This window comes from Pelophylax lessonae, assembly GCF_965119305.1.
Source record: "Pelophylax lessonae genome assembly, chromosome: 5".
Lineage (NCBI taxonomy): Eukaryota > Metazoa > Chordata > Amphibia > Anura > Ranidae > Pelophylax > Pelophylax lessonae.
In genome coordinates, this window is record NC_138772.1 from 103,679,159 (window position 1) to 103,706,864 (window position 27,706).

Sequence of the window (27,706 nt, forward strand, 5' to 3'; positions counted from 1 at the left end):
ACTGAACCATTCCGACCCTATACCATGTGGTACCAGCAGTGGAAAAGCACAAAAGCGTGCTGAACCGGTACGGTTCCATGCAGTGGAAAAGCGCCATTACAGAGGTTGGTAAGCATAGGTATTCGGAGGGGATAGGGGACAGTTTTAAGAGCAGTTAGGATTAAGCCCAGAATTCCACTTGAATAATGGCAACAAATAATTTGTTGTAGAACATCACCAAGGCATGAAAGGGTTAAACCTGCCCGAAGGTCCCAATGCCAAACTGAGTTCTTGTCTGAATTTATTGAGCCGGAAAGTTCTTGTCTGGCTTCCTGCTGTGTTCAGTGTAGATAAAAACCCGATACATTATTTCTTCTGGGATTAATCCAGTTATTGTGTATTTTCCCTGGATAAATGTGTGTGCCAGCTATGATTCAACACAAATGTGTTTTCAATACAGTTGCATAAAAACAAATAGTTGCTTGTAGTTACATTAGTACAGCGTGCTCTTACAGATTAATAGGCTGTTTTGGGTTTTTACTAATCTCTCGTGTAATCTCTCCCAAGTGTACACCGTATGCTTCACAGCCTCTGCAAACATTGCTAAGAAACGGCCATACTGTGGAGTAGGCTTGTAGATACAAAAAATAAAAGCGATGTAAAGATTAAATTGCTAATCATACTGAAGATCAATAGTTCACCATACTGTGTCCACTGATTGTAATGTAATGTTAAGCTGGCAGGTCGTCCTCTTGTTTCTTGATGGTTTGCTATGCTTTTGGCTACAGTTCAGAAGGTCAGTCAAGTGGAAAATGGTTAGTACAGCCTTTTTCAACCAGGGTGCCCAGGCATCCTGGTGTGCCTTGAGGTTTCTTCAGGGGTGCCTTGAGGTTTCTTCAGGGGTGCCTTGCCAAAATGCCACAAAATTGTATACAAGCTGGTTTGAGGATGAAGGCTGCCTTTTTTTAGTTACATTAAGTCACAGGTGTTCATTGTACACCATTACAACTTTCTAGCTGCCGGTGTTCTAAAATTTAGTCGGACCCGTGAAAATTCCGGACCCTCGTCACTTCCGGGGACGCTCCGTCACCACCAGCTGCTGTGAGCCCCAGTGCGCATGCGCACAAGGCATTTTGAAGGTCCGATGAAATTCTAAGACTTGCGAACAGCTGACTGTTAGTAATGATAAAAAAAAAAAGAAGAAATACTAAACAGTCAGCTGTTCGCAAGTCTTAGAATTTCATCGGACCTTCAAAATGCCTTGTGCGCATGCGCACCGGGGCTCGCAGCAGCTGGTGGTGACGGAGCGTCCCCGGAAGTGACGAGGGTCCGGAATTTTCATGGGTCCGACTAAATTTTAGAACACCGGGGTCCTAACAATCAATGACATCATTAGTTGATAAAAAGGATGTCAGTCGCTTGCATAGCATCCTTGTTTGACGCTCCCCTGCCCCTCTCCATTAGCATTGGAGTCACATCAGCTGAGCGATGGAGAAAAACTGAGGGAAAAGAGAAACATTGGAATACTAGTCGGAACAGTTTTCAAAAGTGTATTTGCTTTGTAAGAATACATCCTCTAACATTGGGTGTCCTATTTGGACTTGTGGATGTTGCTGCCTTATTTAAAACTATTAGAACAGCTTTTACATTTTAGAATGGTCCGCCTCGAGACTGTCCCATCATTTTTAAAGGATGCCTTGACTGAAAAAAGGTTGAGAAACACTGGGTTAGTATTCTGATTCTGGATGGAGCAATATGTTCTATTTTTTTATTTAGCCTGGAGGCTGAATTAAAATGAATTGAAGTGTTTATGGTTAGTCTAATGCCTCGTACACACGATCAGATAATCGGACGACTTATCGTTCGCATTTTGTTGCATGATACTAGTATCCAATTCAACCATGCGTACTAAACATATGATTTATCCATTTATTTTTTTCCTGTACGATTCTGGAAAAGCTTTCTGGTTGCGTAGCTACGTATCGGATAGTGCAAAACAAAAACAATGGCAGCCAGGCTTTTTCCGGGCTATTTTCGTGTTTCTGATCATGCGTGGTCTTTTGTCTATCGATTTTTAGCGGACGCATACTGTACTGATTAAACAATTGTCGTTCGCTAGGCTATGATATGACAAAAGATTTCGTGTTTGTACCTTTTGGATTTTGTTGGATGAAATGTCGTGATCGGCTGTCGAAAGCTGTGTACTAACGATCAGATTATAGTGCAATCAATTTGAAAGCAATTTGTTTTTTTTCTGTACGATTATCCGATGGTGTGTACGAGGCATAAGGCCCCTTTCACAAAGGGAGGAATCTGCTTTGTTCAGCAGGTGATCTGTCCGCTGATCCCTCTGCAGAGCGTGAAAATGACAGGCTCTCATCCCTTTTTTTTTTTTTTCTTTCTTTCTTTTTGGCGGGGGGTTGGGGCAGTTTAGATTGGGGGTAGAGCTGTGTCCATTTACAGATGCTAGTCAATATGGATACATGGACCATCCGATCAGGTCTGCCTAAAATGCTGACAGGTGGACCTGATCAGATCGCACGTGTGAAAGGGGTCCAAGACTTCAGAGAAAAGAGAAGATTTGTTTGTTCTTTGGAGGTTTCAGCCAAAGAGCATTTAAGCTTCTATCAATGACAGCTTGACATGCAGCAGCTGGCTTCAAATAGACGTGAGCCCTAACTGAATGGCTTGTAGTTTGCTAAGGCACTACGACGGGAATTTACAAAGCGGCTGTGCATGGCAACCAATCATCTTTGAGATTTCAAAGCCTCCTATACTTTACACCCAAGGAAGCTCCCATCTTAGCCTCTGGTTTGATCTGTAGTTGCAATGATGCTAGCATATGTGATCAGCAATGACTCCAACCATTGGGTGGCTAGACAGTTTGGTTCAGAGCTAATATAAGCACGCTGGTAACATGCCTTGAATGTAACTGTTTGGGAAACCCTTAAACCAGTCAGTTTAGTTTAATTTTAAAATAAGTATGGTCAAAGCTTTTTTGTCCTCTTGTGGGTCGCATTGCACTCATGTGACTCCGAGTCAGCTTAAAGGCCGCTGCCCACTATTATCTGACAGGGCAGAGGCATGCCAAGCTCAGGAAGGATTGGGGGATCGTGGATCTACTTTGCAGCCTAATTGATAGCTGGCTCTGCTTTTCAGCAAGTGGCTGGGAGCCAGAGCCAGTCATGCCTGCCCCTGCCCCAGCCTGGCACTTCAGTGAGTACTGGAGGAGCAGAGTGGTGAGCGGAGACTGACAGTAACTGCTTTCTGCTTGGAGCAGACAGAGAACTGAGGCTCAGCATTCATATGATCATTTAGTTCTCAATGGTAGAGTCGGCATGGGAAAGCTGCAACATTGAGATGAGAATGAATACTTCTCCTTTTTAAAGTAATATCAACCACTTCATTACTGGGCACCTTCATCCCCTTCCTGCCCAGGCCAATTGTCAGCTTTCAGCGCTGTCACACTTTCAATGATAATTGCGCAGTCATGCAACACTGTACCCATATGAAATCCTTTATCATTTTTTTTTTTTTTTTTTTAGATGGATAGAACTTTCTTTTTCTGGTATTTACCACTGTGTTTTCTTTTTTTTTTTTTTGATACATTTCTGTTTAAATTTTGCAAATAACTAATTTTGAGGATGCGTGCCCCAGGGGGTGCACAGAAGGCATGGTTCTGGGAGGATATCCATTGACGCCCTCCCAGAACAAGAGCCATGTTTGTAGCCGTCATTTCGCTATAGCGTGGATATGAAGTGGTTAAAGTATACCATCAACTTAAAATAAATAAATGCACATCATTTTGCAGGTAAAATGTGCATTTAACGTGTATGTAATAAATAAACATATTTATATAATTTTTTATTTTTTTTTATTTTACTGGGAGCCTGGAAAGTTTTGCATTTGCCATACAGGACTCCTGCTGACTTGTCAGTGTATCTATCTGTCTGCTCGTACCGCGTATGGGCACGCAGTTACACACTGGCAGTAATAAACAATAAACTACCTAGAGCACTCAACACCGCCCTGGTAGTTCATTAGGAACTGCAAGCACACCGCTGTAAAGGCTGTCGGTACGTATAGTTTCCCATTTACAGAACTCTGTGAAAATTATGACAGCAAGTGGGGGAGAAGATCCCCTCTCTTGCTGTCACTAGATGCAGTGGATTAGGGAGACGCAGAAGTGGAAACATGTTACATGTTCCACCCCAAAGATGAGTGGAACATGTAACCTGTTCCCAGAGGTAAATTTTATCCATTTTAAAGGTGTGTTTTTTTTTTTTTTTTTTTTTAAATAACAAAACATCTTATACTTGCCTGCTCTGTGCAATCTTTTTCAAAGGGCAGCCCAGATCTTCCTCCTTTTCGGTTTCCCCCGCTAGCACTCCTTGCTCCAAGTGCCCCAATAGCAAACCACTTGCTATGGGGGCACTTGTGTTTGCTCACTTCTGAGCCCCACTCTGTGTGTCCCCACTCCTTCATCACTGGCTGTAATTGACTGCGCCTCTGATCTCTGGATCAAGATAGGGTTTAGGTTTGTATTTAGGGTGGGGCTGTGGAGAAAGTTGCATGCAGAAGGTAAAAACATTGTGCCTTTACAATCACTTTAAATGCACAAGCTGAAGCTAGAAGCTGACTGGTTAGGCACAACTGTTTTTCTGCCCCAGTTAAATAAATCTCCCCCCATGTATCCTAAACAATGCCATGTTTTCCTTTTTTTCTGTTCGAGAATACTGTTTCCAACTTTTTTTTTTTCTTCCATTCCCCCTCCCCCTTTTTTGTGTGTATATGTGTGTGTGTGTGTGTGTGTGTATATATATATATATATATATATATATATATAATCAGTGTTGCTGATCTCCTGCAGCCTCTTTGTCTTCCAATAAAGAAATACTTGCATTAAACATGGGGATTTTCAAGTCTTCATATAATTTACAACTAGCAACAATTAACAGATTCAGAGGCGTCGTGTGAATTATACAATGCACGTTGGAGAATAGATTACATAATTTATAACAGAGTGTGTTATGTAACCTACAACACTGTGTATATATTGGTGCAGCATAAATTTGTTGTACTGTAGAGCATATATTGAAGCAATTACAGTATAGCTGGAAACATAACAATTTGTACATCATAAGTAGCTGTGCTGGGGTCAGTGTGGATCCCTATAGATGTCAGGTAGTCAGTGGTGAATTTTATACCATATTGCATTAGTAAGCTCAACACTGACTGGGGGTTATCAAATACTGACAGAATCAAAGTGGCAATTGTGACAAAACGTGCCTTTAAAAACTTTGTGAAGGTTGTTGCTCAAAAAGGAGCAGGAGCTTCTTTTGGGCGAAAAAAACGCATAAGTCAGCCCTTCCAAAGCATACCTATATTGTTGGAATATATTTATAGTGTTTCTCTGTTCTCTTTATTATTTGTTTTTTATTTTTATTTTTTATACACAGTTTTTGGGGGTACATTAACCAGTTCTGGACCTGAAGGATTTGCCCTCTTAATGACCAGGCCATTTTTTGGCGATCCAGCACTGCGTTACTTTAACTGACAATTGCGCAGCCAGGCAGTGCTGTACCCTAATAACATTGATGTCCTTTTTTTCCCCCACAAATAGAGCTTTATTTTAGTGGTATTTGATCACCTGTGCGATTTTTTTTTTTTTTTTTTTTTTTTTTTTTTTTTTTTTTTTTTTTTTTTTTTTTGCACCTGAAAAAAAAAAAAAGCGACAATACTGGAAAAAAATATATATATATATATTTTTTCACTTTCTGCTATATAACATTCCAAAAAAAAAATTTCAAATCAAAATTTTCCATCCTTTCAGGCCAATTTGTTTTCTTCTACATATTTTTGGTAAAAAGAAATCCCAATAAGCGTATTTTTTGGTTTGCGCAAAAGTTATCACGTCTGCAAACTAGGGGAAAGATTTATGTTATTTTTATTTATTTATTTTGTTTTTTTTTTTTAACTAGTAATGATGGCGATCTGCGATTTCTAACGGGACTGCGACATTGTGGCGGACAGATCGGACCCCTAACTGACCTTTTTGGGGGGACCAGTGACATTACTACAGTAATCAGGGCCCAGCACTCCAGTGAGCGCAGCGAGGTAGAGCAGAGAGCCAGTGACTGCTGGATGCCGTACTTCTCCTTTTAAAGAGAGTTAAACTTCTTTTCTTACAGCGGTCCCCTTCACCGCTGGCATCTTCTTCTTGATGCCGGTCTTTGACAAACTTAATTAGCTGCCATTGGATGACATCACTTCAGCACATGCACAGGAGTCAGTCATCTCAGCACACGGACTGACTGTGCCAGTGATGTAAGCTGAGCTGCACCTCAGGCGAGCAGGCAGGTGGATATATTTTATTGCAGAAGAGGCATTGCTTGTCTCTTCTGCAATAAAGAGCCTGTCTGCTTGCAGTTTGTGGCAGCAGAATTTTAGTTCTGCTTTATGTGGAGAAATGTGACTGAGGCTCCTTTCACACGAACGATCTGATCAGATCCGCCTATCAGTTTTTTAGGCGGCTCTGATCGGATCCTCCATGCATCCCTATGGGGTAGTGAATGTCAGCGGAGACCTGTCCGCTGACACCCGCTGCCCTCCACATCTGATCCTGTCCGTGAAATCCGGACTGATGGAAACCCTATTTTCCATCTGACCAGGGGATCGAATTGGATAAGATCGGAGGAGAGCGGACAGGCGGTCCGCTCTCATCTGATTTTCCCATAGAGAGCAGCGGGGCTCTGACACCTCCCTCTCCGCACACAGAGCGGAGCCTGAGCTGTCATCCGCCTGCTCAGTGGGGATCGGCGGATCGATCCCTGCTGAGCAGAGAACGGTCCACACCGGACAGCGGACCGTGTGAAAGGAGCCTGAGGGAGGGGAAGTGACATGTCTAAGAGCAGGAGGGTGTTAGAAGAGCGCACCTGGATGTGAACCAATGGGGCAGAAGGACACTGGAGATGCTATATGGAATGAGATACATTTTTTTTATTTAATTTCCTTATGTGCTTTCCATGCACACGGTGGATACAGACAGCTAGATCATTTATGCGTTCTGCGTAATATTGAACATATGTTGTGACATTTTGGTTGTTGGTCGACGTTCTTTTGTGGTCCAAGTAGCACTGGTGGCACAATTTTCTGCTGTGCAACACCAGATTTTGGCTTCTCTCTTTACATATAAATGAAAGATACAGCGGAGAAGACATTAATTGCAAAATCAGTTGTAATTTATACTCAGAACTGTGGCTTTTTTCTTTATGGCACTTTATTTTACCCATTCTGGAGATGAATTAATAATGTCCAACATGCTCAGCTTTTGGAGATTGATGAAGCTTGCATGGCTTGACAGAAAGTTTATCTCTGGGAATTCATTCCACCAATCTTCCCAGCTCTATTATGAGGTAATACGCTGACAGCTGTCACCAGTAAAGTGCTGACATGCTTGCGAGTAAAACCACATTATTATGTAGATAAAACAATCCCTGAATTGCTTCCGTCAAATTAATCTCTACTTGTTCTTCGCACAAAGGCAAGAAAATAATTCTATTTGATCTATAAATGCTTTAATTGGCTTTTAAAGTGTAGATTCTCTCCTCTTATATGTAGATATTTCATGTTTTAATTGATAAGCTGAATGTATGCCCGGTTTTAGAATATATTGGCTGATCAGCTAATTACCGTTACACCTTATCTGTTCTGGCTTTTAATTTACCATGATCACAGAGGGCCACTGATAGTATTGGACTGTTTGCGGTGTAACTCAGAAGTCAGGCTTTCATAACATCTTCATAATGATGCAGAAACTAATGACCCCTGCTAGCTTTGAGAGCGTTCGGGGGAACAATAATCCAGTCAGTGATTGCTACATGGCAGGAATGCCTTAGGATACAATTTCAAGCCCTAAACTGCTAAAGGCACAATTTATGGTCTGTACACATGATCAGAAAACCGGAAGAAAAATACCGCTTTCGAAGCAATCGTACAATAATCTGATCACTAGTATGCAGCTTTCGAGAGCCGATCACGACAATTCATGCCCAATTATCTGATGGGACAAGCATGGAAATTTTTCCCGTACGAGTCCAGATCGTACAATTTTTGTTTAATAGGTACAAAAATACATTACTTCCGAATTTTTTTTTTTCTGTCGTACGACAATTTTCATAACTTTAGTAACCTCTCTTTTTTCAAAATGGAGACTAGCATGCAAAAACAAACAAAAAACAAGCAGAGGATCATTAATTCGATAATCTCATTCGTGTGTACCAGGCAGAGTTTAGTCAGTTTTCCTGATGTGCTTATTTGCTCTTGATCAGTTCCTGAAAGTAGAATACATTTTGAGTCCCTCCAACTAGCATTTTTCGTTAGGAAAGGCCACCATTGTCGGCCTTCATATTCTTTTTGTGTACCACAAAGCAATAAAACAAAAAACCCTGCGAGAATAATTCAGTAGAAGAAGCAGTTCTCAACGTATATGCAGGTTTTACAGTGCAAGGAAAAGTATGTGAACCTCTTGGCATTAACTGGTTTTCTGCAGTAATTTGCCATAAAATGTGATCTGATCCTCGTCTAGGTTGCAACAATAGACAAAACAATGTGCTTAATGTGATTGTAAAGTCTCATCTTTTTTTTTTTAAATAACAACCCTCGTATACTTGCCTCCTCTGTGCAGTTGGTTTTGCACAGAGCAGCCCAGATCCTCCTCTTCTTGGGTCCCTCGTTCCTTCTCCTAGCCCCTCCCTCCTATTGAGTGCCCCCCAGAGCCAGCAGATAGCTATGGGGGCACCCGAGGCAAGCTGCAGCTCCGTGTGTCCATTCAGACACAGAGTTGCCATTCGGCCCTGCCTCCTCTCTCTCCTGACTGGCTCACTGACTTTGACAACTGCTGTATCCTATGTCGCCGTAGCTGTATCTCAGCCAATCAGGAGGGAGAGTCCCAGGACAGCCGAGGGACTTGTGGACATTTCTAGATAGAGAGGGGGCACTGGTAAGTATTTGGGGTGCTGGGGGGCCTTTTACACACAGAAGGCTTTTTATCTTAATGCATAATATGCATTAAGATAAAAAAATCTTTCTGACTTTGCAACTCCTTTAAGCTGACAATGTAAACAATTCTAATTTCTTGTGTCAGTTTGCCAGTTCCAGTGATGTCTGAAGCCTTCAGCTGTTACTTAGGGGTTCTTTACCTGATTGAGAATTCTGCATTGTGCCTTGGAAGTCATCTTGTATGGGCGTTCACTTCTAGGAAGAGTAGCCAAAGTACTAAACTGTCTTTGTTGACCGATAATTGGTCTAACTGTTAACTGATGGATGCCTAAACACATTGAGATTGCTTTGTATCCCTTTCCAGCCTTATGCAGATCAACTGCTTTTGATCATATGTCTTCAGAGAGCTCCATTTTGTGAGGCATGGTTCACATAAGCTGATGCTTCTTATTAACAGCAGACTTAAAATGTTTGTCGTTTTTCAATCAAAGTAACTCTAAACCACACCTCCCAAACTAATTTTATTAATTGGACTCCAGGTGTGAAAATATCTGACTCCAATCATTGGGTTCCCTTAAGCCGGCCATAGATGGAGCGATTTTGGTTGCAGGAAAGAAAATTACTCAATTCCCTCATCGACACAGTCAGTATTGATGGGGGAAATCTCTCCCACGGAGCTACTGTGCTCTTCCTGGCCGAGAGGACACAAAGTAATAATTGCAACCCCCTGCAATAATCACATGAAAAATCGAACATGCTGGTTGTATCCAAGTTGATTGATTAATCAACAATCAGCCTGCCCATATATGGTTCAAATCTTGGCTGGTCCCTGCGATTCGAACCATCTATGGCTGACTTTATTTTTACCTCGAGCACTGTGAATGGTTAATGCGTGTGTCCAATAAAGACATGAGAAAAATCCAATTATTTATGTGTTATCGGCTTAAGCACATTGTGTTTGTCTGTTCTTGCAACTTAAATGAGGGTCAGATCACATTTTAAGGCAAATGACTGCAGAAAACCAGTTCATGCCATGGTGGTTTACATACATGTGAGTCGGAGAATGGCTGAACTTTAAAGCCTTCTCGCACAGATATTTTTTTTTATGATAATGACCCATTAAAAAGAAAGTCCACACAAGCCTCAGAATTTGGAAATAGTTTTGCTATTCCTGATGTGAACCATCCCTTGTCAGCACTGTCTGTGTTGATGGGAGAATTGTGCAAGTTTCTGAGTTGCAGGAAAGAAAATTGCACCGTCTATGGCCTGCCTAAAGCCGCTTGGTTGCACAGAAAAAAAAGCCGCTGTACTAATGAGCCGACATTAGTGCAGTGACCTTCCCCGCTGAGCTGTTGTTTTCTGGTGCGAGAAACAAATTTACCTTTCAATTTATCGTTCGTTCGGTGGAATTTTCCAAACTGTTCATTCGATTTTTCAGTTCTGAAATGTTCAAACTGATTTTCTGTTTGTGCCCATTAACACTGGATGAAAAATGAATGAACGGGCCAAATGACAGATTTTCAAATGATTTTTCAGCTAGTGTATGGCCAGATCACTAGGTGAAAACGGGGGGGTCACTAAAAATAAGAAAACTTAATGCAGCCACTACGTCGAATGATTGGTAAGCTGCATTAAATTTAATTTTTGGTTTTGGGTTTATTGCGGCTTTAAAGCCCTAAATATCTTTTTTTATTTTTTTTTTATGTGTGTATGTTCACATATCTGTATTTTATAAGTCATGGTCGCTATCACTTCTGCGCTCTTTATCTGAAGTACCTGGGTGATCCTGCAGTCACCTTTCTGAAGCTAATCTGTTCTTGTGTACTCAGTCTTCATAATTTGGCTGGCCAAATAGGGGTCCAGGACACTGTGCAGGCACACAGCATTTGCCTCTGGCACACCCCCTTCCCAATCACAGACTGCCTGTGGCGCACACACCCCCTTCCCAATCACAGTCTGCCTCTGGCACACACCCCCTTCCCAATCACAGTCTGCCTCTGGCACACACCCCATTCCCAATCACAGCCTGCCTCTGGCGCACACCCCCTTCCCAATCACAGCCTGCATCTGGCGCACACCCCCTTCCCAATTACAGCCTGCCTCTGGCACACACCCACTTCCCAATCACAGCCTGCCTCTGGCACACACCCACTTCCCAATCACAGCCTGCCTCTGGCACACACCCCTTTCCCAATCACAGCCTGCCTCTGGCGCACACCCCCTTCCCAATCACAGCCTGCCTCTGGCACACACCCACTTCCCAATCACAGCCTGCCTCTGGCACACACCCACTTCCCAATCACAGCCTGCCTCTGGCACACACCCACTTCCCAATCACAGCCTGCCTCTGGCACACACCCCCTTCCCAATCACAGCCTGCCTCTGGCGCACACCCCCTTCCCAATCACAGCCTGCCTCTGGCACACACCCACTTCCCAATCACAGCCTGCCTCTGGCACACACCCCCTTCCCAATCACAGCCTGCCTCTGGCACACACCCACTTCCCAATCACAGCCTGCCTCTGGCACACACCCCCTTCCCAATCACAGCCTGCCTCTGGCACACACCCCTTTCCCAATCACAGCCTGCCTCTGGCGCACACCCCCTTCCCAATCACAGCCTGCCTCTGGCGCACACCCCCTTCCCAATCACAGCCTGCCTCTGGCACACACCCCCTTCCCAATCACAGCCTGCCTCTGGCGCACACCCCCTTCCCAATGCAGCCTGCCTCTGGCGCACACCCCCTTCCCAATCACAGCCTGCCTCTGGCACACACCCCCTTCCCAATCACAGCCTGCCTCTGGCGCACACCCCCTTCCCAATCACAGCCTGCCTCTGGCGCACACCCCCTTCCCAATGCAGCCTGCCTCTGGCGCACACCCCTTTCCCAATCACAGCCTGCCTCTGGCGCACACCCCCTTCCCAATCACAGCCTGCCTCTGGCGCACACCCCCTTCCCAATGCAGCCTGCCTCTGGCGCACACCCCCTTCCCAACCACAGCCTGCCTCTGACGCACACCCCCTTCCCAATGCAGCCTGCCTCTGGCGCACACCCCCTTCCCAATCACAGCCTGCGTCTTGACTCAGGCTGAACAGACTATGGAATGAAGACACACAGTGTGTCTGCACAGTGTCCTGTAACCCCCCCACTGTCAGGAAGTTGAGCTGCATTTCACATGACAAAACATTTTTAGCCTTGTAAAAAAGGTATGAACGATCATTTCTGAAACTAAGCAAAAGCAGTTATGGTACCTGCACAGTTATAGTTCATATATTTCACATATTTCACAACTATTTTAAGTATACAAATACTGACTTCATCTAATAAGTTGGTTCTTTGGCCCATGGCATTCCCCAAATTTTGGCTGTGGTAGAAAATGGGCCAAAGTTTTGATTCCCAAGTTGAAGTTATTTCTGTCATAGAACTGCTTTGGATTTGCAGCTCCTGGGAAGCTTTGGTGAAAACTCAAGATGGGTTATATAGGGCCCTATTATGAGCTCCATCCTTTATTACAATAAAACTAGAGGTTTACTTTCAGCATGATCTGTTTGTCAGGATTTTAAAAACCTATTTTTTTTTCTCTTTCTTTTAGATCTGCTTTCTTATGTTTGCCATTTTATACATTGTGTCGTACTTCGTCATCACACGATACAAAAGAAAAGCAGGTACGTGTTCTGTTATTATTTTCTGTTTATGGCCCAAGATTTTTGTTTGAAAATAAAGTAACTTTTAGAAATGATTTCCAGTGGCACTCTTCCTCCATTGACGCTCTGTACAGTGTGCTGGTAACATCAGTATTGTTAGGATAGGACACCTTTTTCACTGAAGAAAGATGGATATCCAGAGACTGGTTCCTGTCCTCCTGTAGTCTGATATACAGACATGTTCCCTCTGAGTTTTTCCAGTGCTCATGTCCTTTATGAGAATCTTGCCCTAATTAGGTCTTTGTCATTTTACAAATCTGCACAGTACTGAAAAAAAGCAGGAGACCAACATCTCTCATATTGCTGAGAGCTAGATGAGCATTCATCCCTGCATTTACTGCTTTTTCCAGGGTGTTCAATACAAGAAATTCCTCGCATAACCAATATATACCTTTCATCTGCTATAAATCAAGCTGATTTAAAAAAAAAAAAAAAAACATCATATTTTAAAGTGAAGCAGCTCTAAAAGTCTTGCTAGGATGGATAGTAAAATAAAAAGGTTAGATTACTTTCCTTGTTGTTGGTTCAGGCTCCTTTTAGTGCTGACTACATATGTGATGGTCTAGGCACCTGGTCACATTAACTTTCTGAAGCGGCAGAAGCCTAAGCCAACAAAAGGCGCATCAGATTTGATTCATAAAGACGTTCAAAATGATTCACAAAACAAAATGCATTTTAAAGGCAATCCACGCTACCCCTTCATCAGGGCTCAGAAAGTACATACCCGATCATTTATGCTTCCTGCTTGAAAAGGTATTTGATGTGGTAGAATCCTGCCAGTAAAATAGCTGCAGCAAGCCAGCTCTTTGGAGTCTATTCAAACATTTGCAAATATCACTAAGCCTTGATGAAGGGAGAGCATTGGTTGTTTTGTGAATCATTTAACTGATTTGGTCTGGTGCATCCTCTGTTGGTTTATGCTCTGAGTAATGTTCCTGGGTATGTGTTAAAGGGGAGCCACCTAACCAGAGTCAGTCTTTTACCGTTTCTGTTCTTTTTAAATAAGCATTTACGGTAAGTTCAGTACCTCTTGGATGTACCTTTTGGAAGCATAGGTTCAGGCCATGTGAACGTTGATCATCCCGTTTAGTAAGGTTCGTGTATCTAAGCATCTCTAGGCCTTCACAGAATAGAAAATTATATTTTCTCTTTCGTTCATTGATGGATACAACTCCTTAGATTCTTGACCAGTGGGTTATACTGCCCCCTACAGGAGTAGGACACTAGTCAGAAAAAAGAACTCAACTACACCTATGGGCAGTCCTAGGAGGTATACTCCCCGCCCCCTCTTCTAGGTAGTTTTTTTTTCTACCTAGTCAGGAGTAAGGGCCTAGATCCTTGCTGGGATCTCTGGTCCTGGCAATTTTTTTTTTTTTTTAAATAGCTTTATTTCCTCCCATTTTTTTTTTCCTGTGAGATCTACAATCAACTGCCTGACTCGGCGATGGGCTGGATAATCTAGATCCAGTGGTCACCCCAGTCTAGCCAGTGCGCACGCACGTGCAGACCACAGCTCTGCGCTAGGTCGGCCCGACATAGCCCCACCGGAGGACGGGGGCTGGCCTGCGAATTAAATGCCTTGCGAGGTCGCGAACGAACGGGTCTCGGCCTGTGTCGCAGCATTCCTCCTGGCCAACAGCCCCCGCATTTTGATGATAATGAGGAGGTTCTATCCAGTGTGGAGCCTGCCTGGTTTCCGGTAGGGTGTGTAGCTTGGCCAATCTCCCCCTGGAGGGTTTTGGGGTGGACCCGGGCCTCTCCCTGGGACTGTCGGCCCCCCATCCACCCCCCCTATATCTGGGGTAGTGTGGTGGTCTGGGCTATCGGCTGGGGGGGGGGGGGAGCAGTACCGGGTTGGGGCTCTTTCCCAATTTCCCCCTTTCTATTGGTGCCTTTCCTGGGCCCCAGGGATCCCTCCTGGAGCCACCATTTTGTCATGGCCTATATTGTGTATAGGCCAGCGGCCATGTTTGTGTAGTCCAGCGGCAATTTTGCGTTGGTCCGGAATAGGAATCAGCGGCGGTGGCCATTACAGATGAGCCTCTGGCTGGTGATTTCGGCTGTGGGAGCCCCTCCTGGGTCTCTTCCTTTTCCTGGACGCCGAACGTGGAGTGCAGTTTATCCTGATGCTTCTGGTGCCTGTCTGGTGGGGTCCTCCCTCTTTCTGCTGCAGGATCGTAGGGTGCTGTTTTGCAGGCGACCGGGTGGTGGTACCAGCGCGGTGGGGGAGTCCCTTAGCAGTATTAGGCACTTTTTGTGGGGGTCCCCTTATTTACTCTGAGTCTTTGGAGCACGTTTCCCCACCTGACCCCGTCTCAGAGACTGTGGGGCCCTCCGGGTCCCAACAATCCATTGATGCACTGATGGCGGTCCTGGAGTCCTTAAAAAGTGCACTGTTCCACTGGTGGTGACCCCCCCCCCCCCTCGGTTTCCAGATTAAATAAGGCAACCATGATCCTGGTTGAGAAATTGCCGGCCTTTAAGGATCTGGCTGACAAAAAAGCGGAGGCTGTGGCCCGCAATATGTTCACTGTTGTGGGCTTTGTGCTTAGGCCTGTCTTCACCATTGCCCTGGTGTCGCAAACTCTGAACAAGTGGGCAAAACCTTTATGCCGTGACCTTGAGGATGAACCGCTTTCCCCTGCCTTTGCTGAACTTGCGGACCAGTTGGTCCAGGAGCTGCAGGTTATCGGTGATGCCTCTTTAGATGTGGCTCCCCTGATCTCTTTTTTTTTTTTGGGGGGGGGGTGTACCTGTAAAATCAGGTACGCGCCCTGTTCCGCTCGGGCAGCCTAGGTGGCTCGGGCGGAAGTTCTCCTCTGCCCCTCCAACCCTGCAATCTTCTGGGACACATCAGAGGTCCCAGAGGATTGCCTGTCCATTCAGCACGCACAGTGCGACCCGCGCATGCGCAGTGAGCACCCGGCTGTAAAGCTACAAGCTGTCACACCCGGGTGCCCACACCAGAGATGCCGGCGCCGCCGGGAGAAGACGGAGAGAAAAACCAAGGCTCCCCCCCGCCGCATCGCTGGACCGTGGATCGCTGCGGACCAGACCTCTAAAAAGGCCTTAACTGATCTAAGTGTTTAGGGAGATCACCTGTTTGGGGCTTCCCTGGATGACATCATTAAGAGTCTCACGGGGGGGGGAGTACTTTTTCTCCAACAGACTGATAAGGGTAAGGAACCTCGTCATAGACGTGGCCCATCCTTCTCGGCTCACAAGAAGTTTTTTTGTCCCTCAGGGCTCGCTGACCAGGGTACAATGCCTCTTCGGGAGGATACAAGCGACCTTGGTCTGGCAAGCCGAGAGTGGGATTCTCCATACCCGCGCATAAGGCTCCTTCAGCATGAAGGTGCGTCCTCGCCCATGCCTGGGGTCGAGAGACATCTTCGCAGGTTTCTGGGCCCGTGGACCTCCTTGTTACAAGACTAATGGGTCCACAAAGTGATACGGTCTGGCTACAAGATGGTTTAATTCTTTCTTTCCAATGTGCACCTGTCCCTGGACCGATTGCAAGCTCTCTTTGGGGAGGTGCAAGGGTTTTTTTTAGAGCCTGTTAATGGTCCCAAAGAAAGAGGGCAAGGTGCGTCCAATTTTGTATTTCAAAATGCTATGTATTGAAATGCTGTAGGAGAGGAGCATTATCTGTTCTTGGCATTACCCTTTGGTCTTGCCTCTGCTCCTCTAGTCTTCACAAAAGTGTTGGCCCTGGGTTTTGGCATTACTACTTTAGCGGTGGTCGCAGTACTGGGCTACTTGGGTGACCTCCTGAAAGCGGAGTCCTCTGCTGCTCTGATTGACGACATGGAGATTTACTATACGGACACTGAGGGAGTTCAGCCGGCTTCTGAATTACCAGACGTCTGCTCTGGTTCCCTGCAGAAAGTTGGACTATCTGAGGCTGACTCTGGACCAGAGTGTTCTTTCCTCTGGGCAAACTCCAGAAATTGCATGCTTTGAATCATCTCCTGCTGTCCAGAAGTTAATCATCCCTCCGGACTTGCATGTGTGTGCTTGGCCTGATGTTTTCTACCTTCGAGGCAGTTTCGTTTGCAAAGTTCCATACGAGGTCCCTGCAAAGGGATTTGGCCACATGGGACAGTTGTCCGAAGTCTCTGAACAATCCGATCCGGCTGAGCTGGGAAACAAAAGGGTCTCTGGTCTGGTGGCTTCGCTCTCCGGCTCTTCGACAGGGCAAATCCTTTCTCCACTTGTATTGCACAGTGGTCACTACAGATGCCAGTCTGTCCGAGTGAGGAGGTGTCTTGGATTGGAGCTCCGCTCAGGGTGTTTGGACACTGGAAGCGTCCAGACTCCCGATCAGTGTCCTGGAACTTCCGAGCGATCAGGCTGTGCCTGGATCACTAGACAGATCAGGGGTGTCCAGTGCGAATTCAGTTTTACAACACCATGTCTTATGTCAATCACCAGGGTGGAACAAGAAGTGTGTTGGAATTTCTGCATTCTACAGTGGGCAGGACGCTTTTGTTCCGGTCCTCCGCCGTATACATTCCTGGGGTGGAAAATTGGCAGGTGGATTATCTCAGTCAGCAGGCGTTGGACCAAGGGGAGTGGTCCCTTCATCCAGATGAGTTTCATCAATCATGTCTCTGGTGGATCTGTTGGCTTCTCAGCTCAACAGGTCCAAAGGTTTGTGGCACAGTTACCGGATCATCTGGCAGACACCACGGACGCGCTGGTGGCACTGTGGGGCCAGTATCGTCTGATCTGTGCTTTCCCTCCTCTTGAGCTTCTGCCAAGACTCTTACGCAGGATCGAGGCAGAAGGGACTCTTGTCATTCTAGTCTTAGCTTCTGCCACTCCTATTCTAGTCATTCTAGTGGCCCTGGACTGGCCCCACCGGTCTTGGTATGCCGACCTGGTGCGGCTAGTCGCTGATGTTTCTTGGAGACTGCCTCTCCAGCAGGATCTCTTGTTCCAAGGGCAAATCTTCCATCCTGCTTTACAGTCACTGGCTTTGATAGCTTGGCTGTTGAAAGCCAGTTCCTGAAGGATAAAGGTTTGCCTGGGTTGGTGATTCTGACTGCTGAAAGCTAGGAAGTCTACCTCTAGGAAGATCTACCATCATACGTAGAAAGCGTACATTTTCAGTGTGAGTCGCTTAGTGTTCACCCTCCCTCTTTCTCGGTGGCTTGGGTCCAGACCTTCCTTCAACGGGGGGGGTTGAGCAGAAGTTGACCTTTTGAGTACCATCAAGGGCCAGGTGTTGGCCTTGGCGGTCTTCTTTAAATGACCCCTTCAAAGGCCACGCACTCCCTGGTGTGTACCTTTTTTTTTTTTTTTTTTTTTTTTTTTTTTTTTTTTATTCAGGGGATTCGACATTTGACTCCACTGGTGCGGTCTCCTCTACTGCCTTGGGATCTGAACTTGAAGCTTTGTTCTCCAGAAGCCATCCCATTGAAAATATTCAGTAGATTCCCCTGCTTATGCTGTCACAGAAGGTGGCCTTTTTGGTGGCGATTACCTCTGCTCACAGTGTGTCGGAATTGGCGGCATTATCTTGTCGCATCCCTTACTTGGTTGTCCACAAAGATAAGGTGGTTCTTTGCCCCTGTTCATAGTTCCTTCCTAAAATAGTCTCTGATTTCCATTTGAATGAAGACCTTGTGTTGCTTTCCTTGTGTCCCAGGCCAAAACATCCTAAGGAAATTGCATTGTATGCCATAGATGTGGTTTGGGCGACTCAGGTGTACCTGGCTGCTACAGAGTCTTTTTGGAAGTCAGACTTCCAAAAAGTCACATTTTTGTGCCCACGGATGGGCCTCGGAAAGGACTGTCCGCTTCTTCTGTGACCATTTCGAGATGAATGAGATGGATAGTGATTCAGACCTATTCGATCAACGGTCAGGTAACTCCTTTCCTGTAAAGGCGCACTCTACTCGGCGCTCAGTGCTTTCTGGGCCGTCATCGGGCGTCAGTGACGCAGGTTTTCAAGGCGGCCACCTGGTCGACGGTGCACCATGGTGGCGCCACTGACAGCACGTTCCGGCGTGAGGCACGGCGCCGATGCGCAGCGGTCACGCCCACCCAATCCCCCGCGTGAACAAGGCAGCGGGAGAGAGGGAGGGCCCCGGTGCGCATCGCAGCTCCCGGGACTGGACAACAACGGCCAACCATCCCAGCAAGCCAGTATGGATGTGAGAAAAAGGCAACGTGGTGTAAACATACTGCAGACAATGTTGCATAAATATCTGATTTGACACATAATGAAAGATCTAGTTGCATGAAATTCCCAACAAGTCGAAGGGTTTTTTTTTTTTAAAACAACATAGTAGGCTGTGGGATTTAAGCTATCCAATGTGAACAAAAAAGAAGAAAAAATCTTCTAAAAATACTTCCTGTATAGGACCGGTTCACAGGCATAGTGATAGAAGATGCACTCCGTCTGTGACAGAAGGAGCCATACACAGGAAGCAGCGACTTTGCGCTATACTGCATCCGCATGCTTCCTCCCGGGCTCAGCCACAGACAGTGCCACTGCCTACAAGCAAGTCTCTGCAAGTACCTACCCACTACTATTACCATATACTGTCACTGTGTGTGTGTGTATGTGTATGTATATGTATATGTATATGTATATATGTGTATATATATATATATATATATATATATATATATATATATATATATATAGCCCACATTACATTATTATATAGTCAGTCAGTACAGACTCTGTGGACCAGGCCTAAAATAAGCCATTAAGCAGTGTCTGGCCTACCTGGTGATGACTCGGCTCCGACTTGATCCGATGGCCTGGTCATTAAGTGGGCAAATCCTTGCGGTCCAGAAGTGGGAAACCTGCGAATTCGATGGAGAGGAGGTTCTGTCTGGAGCAGTGCCCCCCTGGTATTGTAGGTGACTGTCCCCTCCCTTCCCCTGGAGAGTTTTGGGGTGGCCATGGGCCCCTCTATGGTATGATTGGACTCCTGGGTTCCCCTCCTTCCCGTTAGGCACCCCCCTCATCGGTCTGGTGGTCCCTGTGGGCAATATCGGCCCCCATCCACCCCTTCCTTTACCGACACTGTGCGGCGTGCGGCCTGGTCCACCCTTGGGGTGGGGGTAGAGTGCTGTGTTGGCGATGGGGGGGAGCTGTACTTGGTGGGAGCTCCTGCCAGGGACCTAGCTTCCTGCCTGTCCCGTTTTCTTAGGCCTAGGGATCCCTTATGGGTCCCTGGGAGCCTCGCGGTGCCACGAAGGGCAGCCATTTTTGCTGTAGCCTGTGTGGTCAATGCGTGGCAGCCATGTATATGTAGTCTGGTGGTCATTTTGTGGCTTGCCATTGAAAATAGCGGCAGGCATGACAGTGGAACCCTGTGGGCGGTGGGAGCTGGGTGGTGAGTCTGATGGGGTTCTCTCCCTCTGCTGAGGATCGATTAGGTGCTCGGTTACTGGCGACCGGTTGGTGCTGCCGGGGGGGGGGGCTTAGTGTTTTTACACCTTTTTTCTTGTGGGGTCCCCCTATTGACTCATGAAGTCTTTGTAGCATATTTCCCCACCTGATCCTCCTCTCAGAGGCTGTGGGGACCTCAGGGTTTACTGACAATGTATTGGAGCCCTTGGGGGGGGGGTGTCTTCGCTGGTTTTCTGATCCGTGTATTCCCCTAGTACAAGAACAAATGGGTCCAAGAGGTAATTCGGTCTGGCTACAAGATCGAGTTTAGTTCTAACCCTCCGGTAAGGTTCTTCCTTCCAACTTGCGACTGTCCCCAGTTGGCTTAAAGGCTATTTTTTACTTTTAAAAGGTGATGGTCCCGGTTCTGACTTTGGAAGGTTTTCAGGGGTTTTCCTCAAACCTTTTTACAGTCCCCAGGAAGGAAGGCAAGGTGCGTCCAATTCTGGACCTCAAGGCACTGAACTGCTTTATGCAGAAATTCAGAATAGTCTGTTCGCACGGGGGTGGCTGCCCTGCATAAGGGGGATTTTCTTGCCTCCTTCAACATCAAGGACACTTACCTTCACATTCCAATATGTGTCGGTCTCCAGCGCTTCCTCAGTTTTCCCGTGGGAGAGGAGCATTATCAGTTTGTGGCGTTATCCTTTGGTCTCACCTCTGCTCCTCGAGTCTTCTCGAAAGTGTTGGCCCCGGTGCTAGCATTGTTATGCCAATAGGGGGTTTGCACTACTGGGCTATTTGGATGTCCTCCTTCTGCGAGAGGAGTCTCCTAATGATCTGGGGGAAAACCTTGAAATCCCCATACAAGCTTGAGGAAGTTTGGCTGAATTCTGAATTTTCAGAAGTCAGCTCTGGTTCTGTCCACAAAGCTAGACTATCTGGGTCTGACTCTAGACTCGGTCTTAGCCAGAGTGCTCCTTCCTCTAGACAAACTCCAGAAGCTACATGCTGCATTTTATCTCCTGCTGTCCAGCAGATAGTCATCCCTCCGGATTTGCATGTGTGTACTGGGCCTGATGGGGTCTTCCTTCGAGGCGGTTCCTTTTGCACAGTTCCATAAGAGGTCCCTGCAAGGAAGATTCTGGCCTAATGGGACAAGAATCCACAGTCTATGGACAATCGGACCCGGCTGAGCCAAGGAACGAAAGAGTCCCTAATATGGTGGCTTTGTGCTTCGGCTGGGAAAATCCTTCCTCCCCTTGTATTGGACAGTGGTCACCACGGATGCCAGCCTGTCCAGCTGGGGAGGTGTCCAAAATTCTGCTCAGGGGATCTGGACACTGGAAGAGTCCAGACTACTGATCAATGTGTTGGAACTCCGAGCAATCAGACTGTGCCTGGAACATTGGATGGATTGTCTTCAGGGATGTCCAGTGCTCATTCAATTGGACATTGCAACTGCCGTGGCTTATGTCAATCACCAGGGGGGCACAAGAAGTGTACTGGTGACTCTGGAGATAGCCGGCATTCTAAGGTGGGCAGAATGGTTTGTTCCAGCCCTACCCTCTGTACACATTCCCGGGGTGGAAAACTGGCAGGTGGATTACCTCAGTCGGCAGGCGTTGGACCAAAGGGAGTGGTCCCTCTATCCGGAGGTGTTTCATCAGTTGTTTCTTCGGTTGGGCATCCCCGAGGTGGCTCTGTTGGCATCCCGGCTCAACAGAAAGGTGCAGAGGTATGTGGCACGGTCACGGGATCCTCTGGCGGATGCCACAGATGCGCTGTTGGCCCTTGGGGTCAGTATGGACTGATTGATGACTTCCCTCCTCTCAAGCTTCTGCCAAGACTTCTATGCAGGATCGAGGCAGAAGGGATTTCGATCATCTTAGTGGCCCTGGATTGGCCTCACTGGGCTTGGTACGCCGATCTGATATGGCTGGTCCCCGACTTTCCTTGGGAGCTTCCTCTCAGGGAGAATCTGCTGTCCCAAGGACCAGTCTTCCATCCTGCTTTACAGTCGCTGGCTTTGACGGCTTGGCTGTTGAACCCTAGGTGCTGATGGATAGAGGTTTGTCTGAGTCGGTGATTCTAACGCTGTTAAAAGATAGGAAACGTACTCCTAGGAAGATTTACCATCGTACGTGGTTTAAATTGCGAAGTTTAAGTCTCTTGGGGTTCATCCTCGCTCTTTTTCAGTTGCTCGGATCTGGACCTTCCTTCATTGGGGGTTTAGCAGAAACTGGCCTGGAGTACTGTCAAGGGTCAGGTGTCGGCCTTAGCGGTCTTCTTTCATCGGCTCTTGGCCACATACTCCCTGGTGCGTACTTTTCTTCATGGAGTTAGGTACTTGACCCCTCCAGTGTAGTCTCTGTTGCCGCCTTGGGACCTCGATTTGATGCTCTGTCTTTCAGGGGAGATTCCCCTGCTTACGCTGTCCCAGAAGGTGGCCTTTTTGGTGGCTTTCACCTCTGCGCGCAGGATGTCGGAATTGTCTGATTTTCATGTGAATGAAGATATTGCGTTGCCTTCCCTGTGTCCCAGGCCAACACATCCAAAGGATATTGCTTTGCATGCCTTGGATGTGGTCCTGGCAGCTATGGAGTCTTTTTGGAAGGCAGACTCACTATTTTTGCTCATGGATGGGCCTTGGAAAAGGTTTTTTTGTTTCCTCTGCGACCATTTCCAGATGGATCAGACAGACAGTGATTCAATCAAGGGTCAGGTTCCTCCTTTCCCTGTCAAGGCACACTCTACTCGGCGCTCAGTGCCTCCTGGTCCTTCTGTCATCAGGCATCCGTGGTGCAAGTTTGCAAGGCGGCCATCTGGTCATCGGTGCTCACTTTCACAAAGTTCTATAAAGTGGATGTATTGGCATCTGTGGATGCTTCTTTTGGCGGCAATGTTTTGCAGGCTGCAGTTTAGAGGCCCTGGTCCTCTTTGAGGGGGTATTGTTGTTTTTCAGGTGAGCTCCAATTGTTTTGGTTGGCTATAGTTAGCCTTGGGAGTTTCTTTTCGCTGTTCCCACCCATCATGTTTAACACTGCTTTGGGACGTCCCAATGGTTAAGAAGATCAGGAGCTGTGTCCGTCAATGAACAAAAGAGAAAATGGGATTTTTGACTTACCATAAAATCCATTTCTCTGATCTTCATTGACGGACACAGCACCCACCCCTCTGTGGAGTTGTAATTCTTCTGACTGCTTGTAACAAAACGGAGTACCTAATAGCAGAGGAGGAGTATACCCCAGGCACTTCCCTTAGGCCAAGCCAGACTTTTTTTTTCTGCCTAGTGTCCTACTCCTGTAGGGGCAGTATAACAAATGGTTAAGAGGATCAGGAGCTGTGTCCATCAATGAACATCAGAGAAATGGATTTTACAGTAAGTCAAAAATCCAATTTTTTGACTTACCGTAAAATCCATTTCTCTGATGTTAATTGATGGACACAGCACCCACCCCTTTATGGAGATGTAATAATTCTGACACTGCTTGTAACAAAACTGAGTACCTATAGCATAAAGGGGGAGTATACCTTCTGGGACTGCCCACAGGCGTAGTCAAGTTATTTTTTCTGCCTAGTGTCCTACTCCTGTAGGGGTCAGTATAACCCACTGGTCAAGAGTCTAAGGAGCTGTGTCCGTCAAAGGAACATCAGAGAAATGGATTTTACGGTAAGTCAAAAATATAATTTTTATTATTCCAACTTTAACCATGTAACCTAGACTGGGACCCTTTATTAGCTTTAAACTGAATTCCAGGTATGGATTTTTTAGCATTGTTAAATAGTCCAGCTTGAGCCAATGTAAGTGTGCATATGCTATGCCTGTGGGATGTCTGTGGAAGCTGAATATTACTCTAGTAGTCTGTTAGAGTGCTTGCCTTACTCTTCTCGGTCCTGTGCTGATCGACTGCCCTGCTGTGTAGTGAACATAGTGGGCCGCTTGCTTGGCACAGGTGCCATTTAAAGAAAAGTATATGTGAAACCACAGTGCTGTCCCAATCTGTTATGAGCTACCAATCTGCATAAAAATGCTGTCCGCCTTAAACTAAATGCAACAATAGAAGATGCATTAAAATGAACAAAAAAAATGTATCTATAAAAAGTTCATATACATTCTACACGTTTCCATATACTAGTGAAGTGTTAGTAGTTAAATAAAGCTTCAAAAAGTGCAGTCCTGGTTAACTTTTGCCATTAGCATATACGATAATACAATTCTGTGCTGTGCTCCCCTCCTTGTGTCCCCACTCATCGACTCCCGATGGGTAAATCACCTATTAGATATGTGATAAATCCTCTGGGTGTCTGGTCACGTCATGTTTTTTTCTGTTCTTGTGTGTTGGCAGTCCATTTAGGATGCAATGCATGGTAATGCTTGACCTAAAATGCATTAAAACACACAAGAACAGACAGGTCTGAATGGGCCACTAAGAAGAATTCTGCAGCACTTGCTATGTTTGCTGCTTTTTCAGTCCACCTTCCAGGAGGCAGTAGTTCTACAAAATAAAGAACTACCAACACCACTGCAAGCAAGCTTGCTGGCCATTCACTTTTTCTCCCGTGAAAAGCCTGAGAAAGGAATGTTATAATACTTATTTTGAGCAATATTATGAAAATGTGTCAAATACTTGCTTTTGTGCTAAAATAAAAAAAATATAAGTTTCTCTTTCATGAATTGACAGACACAGCTCCTTATCTTCTTGACCATTGAGTTATACTGCCCCCTAGAGGAGTAGGATACTAGGCAGGATAAAGCTCGACTATGCCTATGGGGCAGTCCCAGGGTGGTATACTCCCACTCTCCGCTATAGGCACTCAATTTTTTCTTTCTGCCTAGTCAGGAGTAAGGACCTAGTTCCTTGCTGGGCTGTCTGGTCCTGGCACTTTTTTCCTTTTAAATGGAATATTTTCCTATCTTTATTTTGTTCCTGTGAGAATCTATAATCAACTGCCGGACTGGGCGACGGACTTGATAATCTAGATCCAGAGGGTCCCCCCAGTCTGGCCAGTGAGCGCGTTCAGGCCTCAGCTCCACGCTAGGTTGGCCATGACATAGCCCCACTGGACAGGGGCTGGCCTGCGAGTTAAAAGTCTCCATTCCAATGGAGAGGTGATTTGTCCTGAGCGGTGCCCACCCTGTTTCTGGTTTGGTAAGTAGTGGTCTCCCCTCTTCCCCTGGAGGGTATTGGTGTGAAAATGGGCCCCTCCCTGGGATGTTGGGACCCCCGGGTTCCTCTCTCTCTCTCCCCAGCCCCTCTAAAATTTTGGTGGTCACTGTGGGTCTGCCGCTCCCCCTTCCCCTCCCTGGTGAGGTTATGAGCTGGCTTTTTCCACATGCTCTTAAGAGGGGGCTTGTAGGGGTTGCTGCTGGCTGGATTTTTTTTCCTGGTGTGCAGGGGGGGGGGGGGGGGGGTTGAGTAGGATTCCCTGCCACCATGGCGGTCGGTGACCCAGGGCAGGGATGTCGTATGGGCTCACTGCTGCTGTTGCTGTTTGGCTAGGGGAGCAGATGGTTTAGCAGCATCTGCGGGTCTGTGCCTCACGCGGCCGGATCCGGCCAAAAATTTAGGCCGTGGCTTTGCGGCCTACTTGTGGGGTGGTTCCCCGCTGAGTGTGGCTGAGGGTACTTTCCGTTTGGGCATTCGCCCTCCCCTCCACTGCCCCTGGGTGGTCTGCTTGTGCTGGGCTTCCACTAAAACGTGGGCTGTGGCCTGCTAGGCCATGCGGCCCATTCGATTGCCTCCGTTGGGTGGGCCGCCCAAGTGGGGTTAGCTGAAGCCCCTGCTTTTCCTTTGGATGGGATCTGTGCAGCTGGGCGTCCACAAAAAATTTAGGCCACAGCTTTTGGCCTACTAGGCCATGCGGCCATCTTGGCGCCCTCTTTAGAAGGGGTGGCGCTGTGGGGGAGGTTTTTTTTTGATGGTAGCCATGCCTCTATTATTTTGTAGGGCACCTGCTCATTTTAGCACTGTGAGACCATCGTGGTACCGTGCCTGCATGTCCCCGTCACGGTGGGTGGTCCCTTTTAGGGGGGCTATTTCCTGTTATGCAGGCCTCTATGGAGGGGCTCAGAGGGCGACCTCCTCGTTTTTTTGCAGGATCCAGTAGGTAATCCATCTGTGGGCCCCCCTTGCAGGATTGAAGTCAACGTCCCTCCCCTGATTGTTTGTTTTTTATCTGTGCGTGAAGCCTTGAAAATGGAGGATGTGGCTGCGTCTGAGGCATCGGTGCCTTTTGCCAACCACAGGCCCTCCAAAGGGGCAAGGGTGTTCACCTTTCCCACTTTTTTTTACATATTTGTCGCAAAACAGTGGGGTTGTCCCTAAGTATTTTGCTATGCGGTATTCTGATGAGGATTCCCTGCTTAAAATGTGGACAGTCCCACCTGTATTTGAGTTGCTGGGTTCCAGATTGAATAATTCTACCTTAATCCCGGTTGAGGTGTCCCCGGCTTCTAAAGAACCGGCTGATAGGAGAGGGGAAGCTCAGGCCCACCATATGTTCACTGTGACTAGTTCGGCACTAGTCGCAAACTCTGACCGAGCGGGCTAAACTTTTAGGCTGGGATCTGGAGGGGAAGAAGCCTCCCCCTGCTTTTGCGGATGTGGCGGACGAGTTGGTTCAGGGGCTGCAGTTTGTATGTGGCTCCCTTGGCCTCAAGGCTGTCTGTATCAGCAGTGGTCCTTCGACATATTATATGGCTGTTCCACCCAAAAGCTCCGCTTATCTGTCTCTTCCCCCCACTCCGGTGCCACATTTGGAACATTTCGGGGGGGGGGGGGGGAGGGGTAGCGGGTACCTGTTTACAGTATACAGTATGTGTAGCTGCTGACTTTCATTTTTCCGTGGGCGGGCTGGAGCTCTGCTTTTAAGATAAGGCATCTTTCCCCAACCTGTCCATTAATGATTCCTTGACCCCACAGTAACATTTTTGTATTTTTAGCTATTGCTTTTTTTTTTTTTTTTGTATTAACCCATTTATCTGAGTGGTATTACAGCTTTGTTTTAAAGTTATGTATAATAGTTCTTTTTATGTTACAGATGAGCAAGAGGATGAGGACGCTACAGTCAACCGTGTTTCGTGCGTATGCTTTTCCTTTTTTTTCACACAGTACATTACATTTTGGAGAGTGAAGTTGTCAGGAAAGTTGTTTCATTCTAAAATAGCACCCAAATCACATATATCGTGTAAAGCAATGTACCTGCAATTCGGAGCCCAAAACACAGATTTGATTATTGTGTGCATTGTGATGAATTGTGTTGCCCAAAATGGTGCAGGTGCATTTTATTGTGCGATGGGTGTAAGAAGAAACCAGTATTACGCTGATAATCTTAGGTCATTTATTGCATCTCAGCAGTCACCTGAACTGATGATTCAAGTTCACACAAGACTTTTTTTTATTTGCAGCAACATTCACATTTTCAGGACAAGCATTTGGGGTGTGTCCCCTTCTTCAAGGTCCAAGCAGTACTAATACACAAAGTTGTATCAGAATGTTAAGTAAAACAATCTCTATAAAAAAATGCAATTATTATATGATTTACTACTACTGCGCTGTATTTAAGAGCAATAAAAAACCTGACAGGAGTTCTAATGGCTCTCCCCTTTATCCAAGCCTCGGAGGGGGAAAAATTTCTCTGTCGCTCATTGACAGACGTAGTCT

At 46.5% G+C, this 27,706-nt stretch overlaps 1 protein-coding gene across 1 annotated transcript in view; it reads left to right on the forward strand.

The window, feature by feature from the left end:
* The window catches only part of LMBR1 (limb development membrane protein 1), a 387,912-nt gene that overhangs the window by 43,249 nt on the left and 316,957 nt on the right, over positions 1 to 27,706 (forward strand). Inside the window, exons 2-3 of the mRNA XM_082259842.1 lie at positions 12,574 to 12,646; positions 27,084 to 27,123. Coding sequence (XP_082115968.1) covers positions 12,574 to 12,646; positions 27,084 to 27,123 — 113 coding nt within the window. The remainder of the gene's footprint in view (positions 1 to 12,573; positions 12,647 to 27,083; positions 27,124 to 27,706) is intronic.